This window comes from Galeopterus variegatus, unplaced genomic scaffold (assembly GCF_000696425.1).
Source record: "Galeopterus variegatus unplaced genomic scaffold, G_variegatus-3.0.2 Scaffold5668, whole genome shotgun sequence".
In the NCBI taxonomy this organism is placed as follows: domain Eukaryota; kingdom Metazoa; phylum Chordata; class Mammalia; order Dermoptera; family Cynocephalidae; genus Galeopterus; species Galeopterus variegatus.
Window position 1 is genome coordinate 14,838 of NW_007731779.1, and position 15,325 is coordinate 30,162.

Consider the following 15,325-nt stretch of genomic DNA (forward strand, 5'->3'; position numbering starts at 1 on the left):
CTTTTGGTTACTTATAGTTCATTCACATTTAATGTTATTATTGCTAAGTTGGATGTATGTCTGCCATATTCCTTTTTATTTTCTTCATGGGTCTCATGTTTTTTGTTCCTCTAGTCCTCCATTGCTGCCTTCTTTTGCATTAAGTAAATACTTTTTAATGTAGCATTTTAATTTCCTTAATGATTTTTTCATTGTACTTTTTGGAGTTATTTCCTTAGTGGTGGTTTTAGGGCTTAACATACACATCTTCCCTAATCAGAATCGCTTCAGATTCTTACTGATTTAACTCCTGTGAAATATAAGAATATTATTCCTATATAGCTCTATTCATTTTCCCCCCTTTTTGTGGTATTATTGTTATACATATTACCTCTATAAATATTACAAACCCAATGATACGTTGCTATAATTATTACTTCATATAATTGTTTGACTTTTAAGGAAGATGAGAGAAGAAAGGAGAGCAAATTTATACTTAGAGCTTTTGTTATATTAACCATCTTATTTATACTTTCTGTTTCTCTTCATTTGTTCTTGTGGATTCAAATTACCATCTGGAATCATGTCCTTAGCCCAACAGAGCTTTGCTCTCACTCACCTCCTTTGTGCTATTATTGGTAAATATATCACATTTGTATGTGTATAGGTTCAAAAATACATTATATACATATTGTTTTATACCACTGCTTTTAAAATAAGGTATGAGAAGATTGGAGAAGAAATATGCATTTATATTTAGTTTTATAATTACGTAATTTCCTTTTTGTTTTTTTGTGCGTTCATTCGAATTACTCTCTGGGATCTGGGGCCACCTGCTTTCAGTTTAAGGTACTTTCTTTAGTGTTTATTATAATCTTGGTCTTCCAGCAGCAAAGTCTCTTAGCTTTTGTTTATCTGGGAATGTCTTATTTGTCTTTGTTTCTGAAAGTTAGTTTTGCTGGATATAGGATTCTTGGTTGACAGGTTTTTTCTTTGAGCATTTTTAATATCTTATCCCACCACTTTCTAGCTTCTGTTGTTTCTGCTAATAAGTCAGCTGTTAGTTTTATAAGATTTCCCTTGTAATTGATGAGTGGTTTTTCTATTGCTGCTTTTAAGATTTTCTCCTTGTCTGTGACTTTCAGCTTTTATGCTATGATATATGTATTTGTAGATATCTTTGTGTTGATTCTACTTGGAATTTGTTGAGCTCATCATCATACAACCTTGATGTATAGGTTAGTGTTTTTTAATAAATTTAGGAAGTTTTCAGTCATTCTTTTTTGAGTATTTTTTTTTACCCCATTATCTCTCTTCTCCTTCTGGTACTGCCATTATACATATATTAGTGTTGCTTAATCATTTCCCACATTTCTCTGAGGCTCTGTTGCTTTTTCTTCATTTGTTTTCCTCTCTAGTCTTCAGATTGCATAATATCTATATCAGTCTTTCTTTAAGTTTGCTATTCTTTCTTCTGCCAGGTCACATCTGTTGAGCCCCTCTAGTGAATTTTTCATTTTGGTTATCATACTTTTTCAACTGTAGAAATTCCATTTGATTTTTTTAATAATACTTCTCTTTTTTGATAATCTTTAATGATGTGACATTGTCATCCTATCTTCCTTTACTTTTAAGATCATTTGTTAGTCTTTTGAACACATTTATAATGGCTACTTCGAAGTTTTGTCTGGTAAATCTGACATCTGGTCACTGTTACAGGGAGTTTGCCCCCCCCCCCCATTATGTGGGTATTAACTTTCCTATTTTGTTGCATATATCAGAATTTTTTTGTTGCAAAGTGGAGATAGTTTAGATAATATATTGTAGCAACTCTGTATACATTCCCCCCCCCCCCCCACCCCGTTTGCTACTGTTATTTGCTTGTTTATTTGTTTAGGGAGGTGTGTTTCCTACCACATACCCCCTTTTCAGTCTTAACCCTTTGATGTTGTTCCTATGGGGTTACAGTCTTAGGTGTGTACACAGTTCCTTGGGATGATAGTTTGACAGTGTCATCTCAAGGAATATTGGCAGGACTCTCTTTTTCCCTGACCATACCTGTTAAGGGTCACTAATTGCAGGCTGGTTGTGTTATTATTTTCAATAGTGCTCTGGGGCATAAACTGCTCTATGGATTAATCCAATCAAATTCAGGCTCTTTAGAAGGGATAATTCTCAAGGTTTGTGTTTGAGATTTTTTTTTCTGAGCCCAGGAGGGGGTCCTCCCCACTGTCTTTTTAGGTAAACTAGATGACCTACAGTTTAACCTGTATGTCCAGTGAATCTACCTGTGTCCTCCCAGTTGCTTTTCCCCCAATTTTTTCACTGTTTTTGAGAGTATCCTTAGGCTTGAACTTCTTCATGCTCTGTTGCTAATAAAGTCATTTCCTTTGGAAAGAGATTAGGAGTTTATCTGCTGTATGACATGTTTCTCTCCCCAGGCAGAATCTCTGAACCATAGCTCTGGAGGTGGTGGTGGGGACAATGGCATACTTATCACTGAGTGACACCCCTGCTTTAGGAGCTGAATGCTTACTGGAAATGAAGAAGAAAAGGTTGTCTAAGTTTGCATTTCTTGGCAAGAAACCATCCCTTTACAAGTCAGGGCAAAGGTGATTGGGACCTCAGTATTAGTGCTCTGCGTTCAAGGTAGAGTCTGTCCTGCCAGTTGGGGCTGGGAGCAAGTAGTGAGCTCCAGCTCTTAGCTGCACTTGCCTGGACTTAGCCTCCAGAAAACGTAGGTGGGGTTTGGGTGCTACATGATGTCAAACTATAGCAACAGAAAGAGATTCTCCAAAGATAATGAGTTTATTTGGTAAAGAGCAGAAGGTGTGCCATGGCACCCCATGGGGGGCAATGGGTTTACCCAGGGAGACAAAGGAAAGCAGAGGCTTTTAAAGGCAATATGAGGAGGTTTACATTAAGTTATTTTAAAATAATAATCCTTGACTATAAGAATTAATAAGGGTGGCATCAATCTAAGGTTGACCAGGAAGTTTCTGGGTAGATGTTCTTATAGAGGTGGGCTTTGTGCAAGGTTATAGTCCTTTGTGCAAGGTTGTGGTTTGGTGAAATCTTTTGTAACAGTTGCTGTTCTCAGGCAAGTTGTACATGAACCTTCCCCCATCCCTCCATGGCCGGGCACCATTTAGTTTGGTTTTGACTCCATTTTGGTACTGAAAACTTTCACAATGGACTAGGATCAAAGATTTTTCTGAAGTTAAGGAAGTCTTCAGGTAAATATCCAAGAGAAAGGAAAACATATGTCCACACAAAAACTTGTACACATATATTCATAGTAGCATTATTTATAGTAGTCAAAACATGGAAACTTAAATGTCCATCAACTGAAGAATGGATAAACAAAATGTGTTATACCATACAGTGGAATAGTATGTGGCAATTAAAAAGGAATGAAATACTAATATAGGCTTTGACACGGATGAATGTTGAAAACATTATGGTAAGTGATATAAACCAGTCATGAGGCCACATATTGTGAGATTTCTTTCATATGAAATGTCCAGAATAGGCAAATCTATGTAGACAGAAAATAGATTTGTGGTTGACTAGGGATAGAGCATGGGAGGGAAAATGAGGAGTGACTGTTTAATGGATATGGGTTTCTTTTTGGGGGTGATGAAAATGTTCTAAATTTAGGTTGTAGTGATTGTTTTACGTATCTATGAATATACTAAAAAACCATTGAATTTTACAATTTAAATGGGGGAATTTTATTGTCTGTAAATAATATCTTAATGAGGATGCCAAAACAAATCACTTTTATTATTTTTTAATCACTTTTTAACTTAATTACTTTTTTTTTTTTTTTTTGTCTTTTTCCGTGTCCGGCAATGGATCGCAACCCTCTGTGTTGCCCCCGTACCGGACCGGGGACCGGCAACGGGATTGCAACCCTCGGTGTTGCTCCCGCGCCTCGCTCAGCCAGTGAGTGGGAACCGGTCTGTATGTGGGATCCGAACCCTCGGGCGGGAGCGCCGCCGCGCTTCCCAAGCGGCGCACTTATCCAGTGCGCCACCGGGCCAGCCCTAACTTAATCACTTTTTTATTTTTAAATTTTACAACACATATCTGTTTTATATTAAAATATTAATTGGGCCAACCTTGCCAAGCTTTTGTGATTATGCAAGTCATAGGAGGGTCATATTTTATAATTTTGGTTGGAAATTTTGTATATGTAGTGAATATATTGTGATGTAATTTGCTTTTCATGGACTCAGTAGTTCTTAAGCATGTGTTATATATTGCCAAGTTGTTTTAGGTATGTTATAAATTGGCTGGAAGCTTTGATTTTTGTGATGCTTTTTATTTCTAGTGTTATAATTAAATTCTGCAGTTTCAAAGATATCCCCCTCTGTTTACTTTTTTTTTTAACGGTTCTCAGAAAATTTGCCAACAGCCTTATTAACTTCTACTATTTGTCCATCAGAAACTACTAACTTGAAAAGCTTCACTTTGTGAATACAATCATTTTTAACCATTCCTCTTCAAATATTTTAGCATAGATATTTAGGTCACATGGTTATATATTTAACTTCTTTTTATCCCCTCTCTGTTTAGTCCCCCACTCTCGAATATAATAAAGAAAAGAATATTTGTTTCATTGGTGTTCCTCTTGTTCTAGACATTTATGATAACTGTTTTGTTTTTGAATATCTGTTTGTTTGTTTGTTTTATGATGGCATCTCAATAATGCCTTTGTCTTTTCTTGGTATTAATTCTTAGAGGAAAAGACAAGATAATATTTTCTCAAATTTCTTCTATTATCTTAAGTTCTCACAGAAGGTTAGGTTCTTTTTGCCCCAATAAATTGTTTTCACAGTGTAATGCCTTTGTCTTTTCTTGGTATTAATTCTTAGAGGAAAAGACAAGATAATATTTTCTCAAATTTCTTTTATTATCTTAAGTTCTCACAGAAGGTTAGGTTCTTTTTGCCCCAATAAATTGTTTTCACAGTAAAAATAGGCACAAATATTAAACTTACTTTTGCCTGAATACATATGAGATATAAAAATTGTTTTTCAAATTTTTATTTTTTTAATAAATTGTAATACTTTAAAAGCTATTTAAAAGTAACCTTTTTGGAGAAAGGTTACTTAAAAGTGTTTTAAAATATTTATATATAACTAAGAAAAGCATATTCCAAAAACTTTTTTGGGAAATTTTAAAATCTACTTAATTTTTTCTAAAAATACTTGAGTAGCCATTATTCCCCAGTAGAATAGATTAAATAGATTTAAACATGAATAATGGAATGAACTAATAGGATAATTAGATTAAATAGATTTAAATATGATTTAGAAAATTGTCATGTGATATATTGGATATTCCCCCTTCTTTTTCAGGAACTCTTGGTGTAATAACAGAAGCTACAATAAAAATCAGACCAATCCCTGAATACCAAAAGTATGGCTCCGTAGCTTTCCCTAATTTTGAACAAGGAGTAGCCTGTTTAAGAGAAATTGCAAAACAGGTAAAAATAAAAAAAAAAGAAAAGAGCAAATATATATATATTTATATTTTTAAAATTCTACTGCATAATTGATTGTGATATGTTATAAATAATCTTCATATTTAGTTATGTTATATTTGTGGTCTTTACACAGTTCTGTATGAAAAGGTAGTATTATAAAATTATCCCTTTAAGTGCAGCTGCTATTTCTTTCAGTAATTATATTGCTGTTACACCTATTTCTTGGTTTAAAGAGGGCTTTATGATTTTAAGCCAAGGTAAGATATGTACTTGGACTGATGGCTTCGGACGACTGTACCTTTTGTTGAATGTTATGTTTCTTAAGTTATTTTGGGGTAAAATATTTTGTGATTAATTGAAATGATATTTAATTTATCTTAAATTAAGACATTTATTGAAATTAAAGTAATGGCTGAATATCAATGACAGCAAAGTTTAGAAATTAAATGTAGGTAATCAAACTTCAATTCATAGAATGTGCTGCTACTAGGCTCTACTTTATGCCATTATCTAAGCTATGGCTTAAATTAAGTAACATAATATAGTATATATATATATAATATAATATATTTAGCAATAAGCTAAAAAGAATTCCCATTTTTGTCTCAAAAAAGAGATATACTATCAAGATTTTTAAAAAACCTAGATAATGCTAAGTAATTTTATTCCTGTGTTTAGTTCTGTGTATCAATGTAGAAATTCCTGCACTTCTTTAGACATTTGGTTCATTGTTTGAAATACAGTGGTTTATGAAGAGTACTTATTTCAACATTTCCCAGTAGGGAGGCAGTCAAGGGACTTCATATTCCAGCCTCTTTCTTCTTGCTTTCTCCATACTCCCAGAGTTTATTTTAATACTTCCCATTAGCTATACCCAAGTAGAATCTTGAGGGCAAGGGAGGTTTTTGATGTGTCTCATGTAGGCCAACTTCTGGTATCCAGAGCAGAATGGAGGGAGAATCTGATAAGGCAGAGGAAGAATAAGTAGTCCATGTTCATCTTGGACTTTTTAAGATACTGAAATGGAAAGTGGTAAAGAGTCTCATCTTCCACCATCCTAAGACAAGAACTGTTAATGTTTTTTAAAAATTATATTTACCCATATGTATATTATTTCCAGTGCTCTTTATTCCAATATATTCAGTTTTGCTTTCTGAAACACTCATTCTGTCTGGCAGTTTCTCATTTTCAAGAAATCCAGGTATATGATCACCTAATTTAACAGTTGACAAGGATAAGTTATATAATTTTCAAGTTGCTTTAGTTATTTACCACTTGGATTTGCTAGACTTAGCATAGACCCCTTAATCTTGATTGCCTGTCTACTCCTGGGTAGGGAGAGGACTTAAAAAGAAGTATGGTCTTGGAATGAACATTCTTGGACTTATGGCAAGTTACTTTTGGGGGTGTTAAACAGAAGTGAATGCTAATAGTTGAAATCCTTGTATAAGACCTCCTAATTCACTAGAGCTTTGGGGATATTGTGTTATGATTAGGGAGCTAGAGTAGAGAATAGTACAACATGTTTGTTAAAATGATGAGATGACAGTAATATTTAAAACAGGATTATTAAGTAAAGGGGGAGTAGAGATAAGTTTTAGGAATAAATAATATTTGTTATACTAAAATAAGTTCTTAGCACTGAGCACTGAAGTTCAAGTATGTTTTGTTACTTGTTTTTAAAACCTTCCATTCACTTAAAGGCCAAGGAAAGTAACTTCAAATTTAGTACATCTCAGGTATTAAGAAATAAGAGAACTACTTTCAGAGCCTTATGGTTTTGCCTGTGAGATAATACTGAGAAGAATGGGAAGTTAGGGTTTTTTTGTTTCTGTTTTCGCTTTTTTAGAAAATAACTAGAAGTTCACCAGTTAAAAAATAAAACAAAAACAAGTGTTTCTATAAGTAGATTATATTTTATTGTTTAATTTCAAGTCTTTCCTAATGAGTGGGGGGTTTTTTGTTCATGTCTTTTCACTTTATATTGTAATTTATCCTTTCTGTTAAATATTTTCATTTTTATTTATTTTCCCTGTATTTTTGTCAAGGTTGACTATTTCCCTCTAAAAAGTTTTATTAAAGATATAGTTCATATCTGTTGTTCAACTTTTGAATAACATATTTCTAATTAATCATTATTTCTTCCATTTTTATGGCAAAATAAACATGATTTGTATTTGTTTTCAACAAAAGGTCTTAATGAGGTCAAGTTTAGTTTGTGTTGGCCTACTATGCCTCTTCATAGCATCTCCCCTCTGTAGAACACAGATTTAGTAGATTCATTAAAAAGTGTTGTTATATGGTCTTTGGAATTGAGGTGTACATATTTTATGCTTTCCTGAGTGATCCATCTGCTTTTCCACATTGCACATACTCACATGTAAGTCTATCTTAGGTTTCATTAATGAGAAGTGACATACAAATGTATCAAAATCCTAAGTTTAGGGGATCAAGCCCATGGTGCCCTCGGGAGTGTGTGCGGCGCTGGGAGCACAGTGTTGCTCCCGCTGCGGGTTCGGATCCTATGTAGGAATGGCCGGTGCGCTCACTGGCTGAGCGCGGTGCAGACAACAACACAACAAGGGATGCGATCCCCTTACTGGTCACGAAAAAGACATACATACATACATACATACATAAACAAACAAACAAACAAAACAAACGAGCTTATTAAAAAAAAAAACCTAAGTTTATAATTTCATTAGAATGGAAAAATGTTGAATTGAAACAAATAGTTGGTAAAATCTGATACAGTTCTTGTTATAATTTGATATGCCTCTGATAGGAAGTAATAAGAACTAACTGTGCTACTGAAAAGCAGGGGATGGAACTTTCCTTCATCCTCATGTAAATCAGTAAAACTTGCCCTTTTATTTATCTAAAGATATTCCTTGGATACTCAGCCAATGATCATAATTTAAATTCACTATACGAAACTGTTGGATATATATCTTGGAATAAATAAGGTAATGATTGATAGAAAGAGCTGCCATGTGGTTAAAAAGCAGGTCAAAAAGAAAGCTCCTTTCTAGTCTATAGCTTTAGCAATTTGGTTCTGCATACTTAGTAATGAACAATTTTTAGAGACATAAATACAATGGACAAGAAAGCTTACCTTACTTGAAACTGATTAAAAAGTCCGGATATGGGGCCGGCCCGGTGGCGCACTGGATAGTGCGCCGCTTGGGAAGCGTGGTGGTGCTCCCGCCCGAGGGTTCGGATCCCACATACAGACCGGTTCCCGCTCACTGGCTGAGCGAGGCGCGTGAGTTTAGATCATAATTTGGGAAGAAGTAGATCATTCTGGGTTTTTTTTTTTTTTCCCCTTTTTGTCTTTTTTCATGTCCAGCAACGGATCGCAACCCTCAGTGTCGCGCCCGTACTGGACGGGGACCGGCAACGGGATCGCTAACCTCGGTGTTGCTCCCGCACCTTGCTCAGCCAGTGAGCGGGAACCGGTCTGTATGTGGGATCCGAACCCTCGGCGGGAGCGCCACCGCGCTCCCAAGCGGCACACTGTAGCAGTGCGCCACCGGGCCGGCCCGATCATTCTGTTTTGAACTTAATTTATCCTGGAGAGGTTAAAATAAATCGAAAGGAGTTAGATTTAGCAGTTACCTTATAAAACACTTCAAAGTTCTTCGTATTCAGGAGTAACTCTTGTTATATATTTGTCACATATAGAAAACGAAATTGTCATTTTAAATCATTTTTTGTGTGTCATACTTTTCTCTCTTTGAAGTCAAATGTTTGGTTAATTGTGTTCTTTACCATGTGATGCAGCAAAATGAGGACAGTTATAAGACATCCTCTCTGCCAGAAGCTATTCAGAACAAGTTATTTTACCTTCACTAAACTGAACAAATGTAGAATTATGATTAGGAGACTGTTGGGCATTAACTTTTGGCCGTTCCCTTAGTGTAAGTGAAGGGAAGTATCCACTCTGTAATATGTATTATTTCATTCCTTAAAACAAGAGATAATTATCTTGTAAAAAAAATTGTTTACAATGTAGACTCTTAGCTATAATTTCCAATATGCCCAACCAAACGTTAATATCAGTAATAATAGCCTTAATAATATTAATAGACTTAAATATTATTTAATTTCATTTGTGGTATCATCTCTGACTTAGAAGAATTTGTTTACATTTTAAGTTTTTATATCTAGAAATTTACATTTAACAGATTTTTCTTCTTTCATGTAGCTTTTTGAAAGTTTTAAATTTTATGGTGTGCCTTTTATTATGTGAGGTACTATACTGTTAACTTCATAGCCAATGTATGCAAATTAAATAGATGTGGTTCCTGTCTTATGTATTCACTAAGGATATTGCATATTGTGATAAATTCTCTGTTTAAATTTTTGTACAGCATTGGGGTTTAGTATTGAAGCATTTGCTTCTGTTACAATGAGAGGTTAGTAGACTATCTCTGATATAGTGTCTAGGCTTAGGAATTTGGCCTGTTCTAGAGTTGACACAGAAAGTTTTATTTACCCCTTGACAAAACAAACCTTTTCAGTTCAAAGATGATTCATTCCTTATCATGGTACCAGAGATATAGGACTATCATTCAGTGCTTATACTTTTATAGTTTATCCTGAAGAAATTAGAATAGTAGAGATCCTGCAGGCATTTGAAATATTTGTTAATACTGAAATTTTTTTTGACAGTAACTATTGAGACACCTCAAATAATGTTTCTCATCTGAAGTGCAAGTTCTGATTTTCTCTGTGACAAGACTATGACTTAGTTACAGAAAAACAAATTTGGCAGAAATCTTTTGTGTTTCTTATAGGGACTGGTTTTTTTTTGATAAAATAGTTGGATTGAGAAATCTGTTGCTTTTTAAGTTAGCTCAGAGAATACTACATAGTAAATGAGAATAATCAGTGGTTATTTTTATTTTTCAGGTTACATATTCAAGTAAATTCCTGGTTGTAGTATCTTTAAAGGGATAAAATTGCAAACAATTTGACTTAGTCAATCTTATACCAGTGTTTTGAGGTCAGTGTGATTATTTCTTCATTGTTCAAGTAAAACAAAGATGGTGATATTTCTTTATTAGTCCATAATAAATTTCTCATACCTTTCCAGACTGTTTACTAAGTACTTAGGTACAAGTCAGGTGACATGATAGATTCTAGTAAGGGTACATTTATCATAACAGGAAAGAAATCAATTATTTTTTTTTAACTCCAGTTTGAGAAAGCGATTTTTGTTTGAGTATTCTTAAATTCCCTGAATTTATCATTAACCCAGCATTAAAATGGGTAAAAATATTCCTTCTCAGGTTAGTTCTGATCACTTACCAGCAGGGGTCACTTTACTCAAGGACCTTTTCCCCCTTTCCTTGTCTATGGAATACTCTCAGCCCAGCATAATTGAATAACATGAGAGTGACTTTGGAGCTCAGATTCTCAGAATTTGTGCTGTCTCTTATTTTTAAAGGCAATATTTTGATTTTTTTAACTTACCAAATTAATTTTAAAGCATTAGAAACATAACCTAATTTTGTATTAAATCTCATTGAATGTTACTGTTGTTTTTAAAGAATAGTAACTATTTTGGCCTTTTGATTCTAGAAACTTCTGTTTAATTATTGTGGTAACTTAATTATTTCAAATTCTAAGAAACTTTTCCTGCTTTGTACATGGAAAGATTCGTATTATCTTTAATTTTTTCACAAACTTTTTGAAGTACCCTCATATATTTAAAGTGATGCAAAGCAATTTATAAATTATCAATTACCAGGTGATCATCAGCCAATTTGGATGATATTTTTTTTTTTTTCCTTTTTGTCTTTTTTCGTGTCCGGCAACGGATCGCAACCCTCAGTGTCGCGCCCGTACCGGACCGGGACCGGCAACGGGATCGCAACCCTCGGTGCTGCGCCCGCACCTCGCTCAGCCAGTGAGCGGGAACTGGTCTGTATGTGGGATCCGAACCCTCGGCGGGAATGCGCTGTAGCCGTGCGCCACCGGGCCGGCCCCGATATTTTTTAATTTGAGTGCTTTCCTTATGAGATTTTACTTACAACAATAACTGAAAAACTACTGACTTTTAAAAAATCTGGCACTATTAAAATATGAGATTTAAAAACTGGTTAAAATTGATTATTTTTTAAAAGTCAGTGTTAAAAACTAATTATCTAGGATACAAAAACTTTTCTTTAGCTTTTTATTAGTTCTTTTTTGTTTAGTATTAGTCTGTTATCATTTACTACGCCTCCTCAGTATAAACAGGGTAGTGGAGTAACTGGTTTATGTGGCTCAGCTGTCAAGTTAAAATTACATTTTATATAATTGACTATTGGTTGCTATATGGTATAGCAAGTGCCCTGAATTTTTTTTTTTACCTGTTTTTAGAGCTTTTTCATTTGAAAATTTTAGACATACGGAAAATTTGAAAGACTAATTCAGTGGTCTCCTTTATAGTCACCTCATATATTTGACAATTTTGTTAACTTTTTGCTCTATTTGTTTAATATGTATGTATGTGAGGTACTTCAGAAAGTTTGTGGAAAGATTCATATTATCTTTCAATTCTGTTTTTCTATAGACTTCTTGTATATGTTTTCTGGATCATTTGAAATTAAGTTGCATACATCATGACACATGACCCCTACATACTTCACCATCTCCTGAAAGGAGAGGAACAATGGCATTCTTTATAACCACAATATCATTGTCATGTCTAAGAAAATCAGCAGTAATTTTTTAATGCCATTTAATATTCATTCTATAATCAGTTATCCCAGTTGTTCCCACAGTACAGTTTATGAATAGTTTTTACAAACCAAGATTTATTCAAGGCCTGCATATTGTAGTTTAATTGTTTTAGAGATTAAATACCAATAGAAATTTACTAAATCAAGTATACATTCTAACAGTTTTCTGATATAAGTGTATTTGTGTTGGTTGTTTTCATTGATAACACCTGCCCATTGATATAGGTGAAGTAGAATCTGGTTGACAGTAGGAGATGGAATTTACAACTTGTTGGTAGGAACTTAAAACCTTTTTTCCCCCACTAAGAAAGACAGAATGGCTCTGAATTCTCTCTCCTATTTTACTGGTATGTTTAAGCCAAAACATATAAATATGAATGTCATATGGATATTCTGTTTATTTTATAAAGAAAAGAAATTTGGTCTAATCAGGCTTTGTATGTTTTATTAGAAGTCAAGGTGCCCATTTTATTAAAAGTATTCCAGATTTGTAAGTGAAGAAGATTGATTTTCCTTTAGTATTTTGGAAATTGGTAATGTTCTTAGAATCATTAACCCAACTATAAAGATACCTATATACCAAGATTTGAAATTATCCAGGTTGTAAGTTTATTTTATTCCTTAATGATTATACTTTTAATAAGACCACAAAATAGCAAATAAGATAGTTTTAATGTAATTTTTGTTTCAGATATGACTGTTTATGTATGTGTTTTAAGTGATTTTTTTTGGAAGCTCTGTGGTATACTTGAAATAGTGCTCATCTAGCAGTCAGGTTATCTTGTTCTTACTTCTGTCTTTACTGTTTAACAGTCATCAGGCCTTAGGCAAGTCTTTTAACCTCTGATTCTTGTATCTTCATATGTAAAATGGGATAATGTCAGTTCTGCTCCCCTGACAGAGTTTTTTCTTGTATTAAATATAGATATATGAAAGCAGTTTGGAAGCCATAGGATTAAATGTAAGGTGATAGGTTACTGTTAACGATGTATATATAAAGTTACCTAATACTGTTTCTTCAGAGTTGGCAGTAACTTTTTTTATGTAGATTAAATTATCTCATCTTTAATATCAAAGGTGAGTAAAATAAATTGTGTAGTCTTCGAAATAACAATATAGTCATTTTATTGGGTGAAATAAAATGTATATTGTATTTATATAAAAATTAAATATTTGTTCAATTAAAAGTAACATAGCAAAAATATTATAATGCACAATGAAAGTGTCTATTAAGTTTTATTTTGGGGGGTGAGTCTCAAATTTGTGTTGATTCAAATCTTATTGATAAATGTTATTACTCAGAAGATAAAAGTTCAAAAAATTTATGGTATTTGTCAAAATTTTGTGGTTTGAAAGCAAGCTCCTGGAAGAAGTTTGCTAAAAATTTGTATAGAAATAAAAATCTCATTTGGGTTCAGCTCACTTACTTTAACTCTATGGAGAAGTTGTGGCTAACTTGAACTTTGCTAGTGTTTGTATTGTAGTGTTTTATCATCACAAAATTAATATCTGCCTTCCTCAGTTTTCTTTCCTTGCAGCTTTTCTTTTTTTTTAACGGTAAGGGGATCGCAACCCTTGGCAGGGTTTTGTCTGCACCACGCTCAGCCATTGAGCGCACTGGCCATTCCTATATAGGATCCGAACCCGCAGCCTCAGCGCTACCAGCGCTGCACTCTCCCGAGTGAGCCACGGGGCTGGCCCTTTCCTTGCAGCTTTTTTTTTTTCCTTTTTTGTCTTTTTCCGTGTCCGGCAACAGATCGCAACCCTCAGTGTCGCCCCCGTACCGGACCGGGACCGGCAACGGGATCGCAACCCTCGGTGTTGCTCCCGCGCCTCGCTCAGCCAGTGAGCGGCCGGTCTGTATGTGGGATCCGAACCCTTGGCGGGAGCACCGCCACGCTTCCCAAGCGGCGCACTGTAGCAGTGCGCCACCGGGCCGGCCCATCCTTGCAGCTTTTAACATGAACCTATATACATATATTTGCAGTGCTAGATGTTTTAGCATAATCTTTTTGTTTTTCCTTTTTGTCTTTTTTCGTGACTGGTAACGGGATTGCAACCCTCGGTGTCGCGCCCGCGCCGCGCTCAACCAGTGAGCGGACCGGTCTATATATGGGATCCGAACCCTCGGCGGGAGCGCCACTGCGCTCCCAAGCGCCACACTCTACCGAGTGCGCCACTGGGCCGGCCCAGCATTATCTTAAGCTTCAAAGTTTTATGACTAGTTTTATATAAGTAGCCTTGAAAGATCTTAGAAATCTGGACATTGTCTGAATAGCTTTTCTATTAAAAATGTACTACGAGAAGGGATAAAAACAAGGAACAATTCCTAGAGTTGTTTATGAAGAGATTGTAGCTAATTTTTAAAGTGTTTCGGCACGTGAAAATTTCCACCACCACCTTCCTCATTTTAAAAGAACTCCTCATTTCTATAAGAACCTGATGACACAATATAGTTCATAAACAGCATAATGCTTGAGGTACTGATTTTAATCTTAAACATATCTGTTTCCTAAAATAATTCACTTTGAGGCCTGGTATTTCTTTTAGATTATTCCCATAGGTCTTTGCTAGACATTAAGGAAATTTTGTTGTTCATAAATTAAAGATGTGTTAACTTATGTATGTATGTATGTATGTATTTATTTATTTATTGTGTATGTAGATTTCTCCTCCAAATATTTTATAGAAGCCACTGATGTTTTGTCTTCATAAATTATATAAAAAGTTAATATTATTTTCTTCTGTATATCCTTAGGAACTATGCTCTTAAGTCTCTTAAGTACAGAAAGATTATATTTATCACATTTTTTTCTTTTGTAAACAGAGATGTGCTCCTGCATCTATTCGCCTCATGGACAACCAGCAGTTTCAGTTTGGTAAGCAAGGAGTAGTAATTTTAAAATCTGTTCACTTAGCCTCCAAAATTTATGAAACACCAGTAGGAAGAATACCGAGTACAGAGCTAAAAAGATGAATGTCATAGTTGCTGCCCTTCAGGAAGCTCTCAGTCTAATGAGGACAGACAGTTACATAAATGACTGAATGCAGCAGTGCTGAGGGGCTGTGAAAGAAGACTGCACTGTACACTGTGGGCTGCAAATGCAGGAGTGATTGATTC

The 15,325-nt window shown here is 34.6% G+C and overlaps 1 protein-coding gene across 1 annotated transcript in view; it reads left to right on the plus strand.

The window, feature by feature from the left end:
• The window catches only part of LOC103605233 (alkyldihydroxyacetonephosphate synthase, peroxisomal), a gene marked incomplete at its 5' end in the record, with an annotated part of 72,866 nt that overhangs the window by 13,069 nt on the left and 44,472 nt on the right, over positions 1-15,325 (plus strand). The window contains 2 exons of the mRNA XM_008589819.1: positions 5,346-5,473; positions 15,032-15,083. Of these exons, the coding sequence (XP_008588041.1) occupies positions 5,346-5,473; positions 15,032-15,083 (180 nt within the window). The remainder of the gene's footprint in view (positions 1-5,345; positions 5,474-15,031; positions 15,084-15,325) is intronic.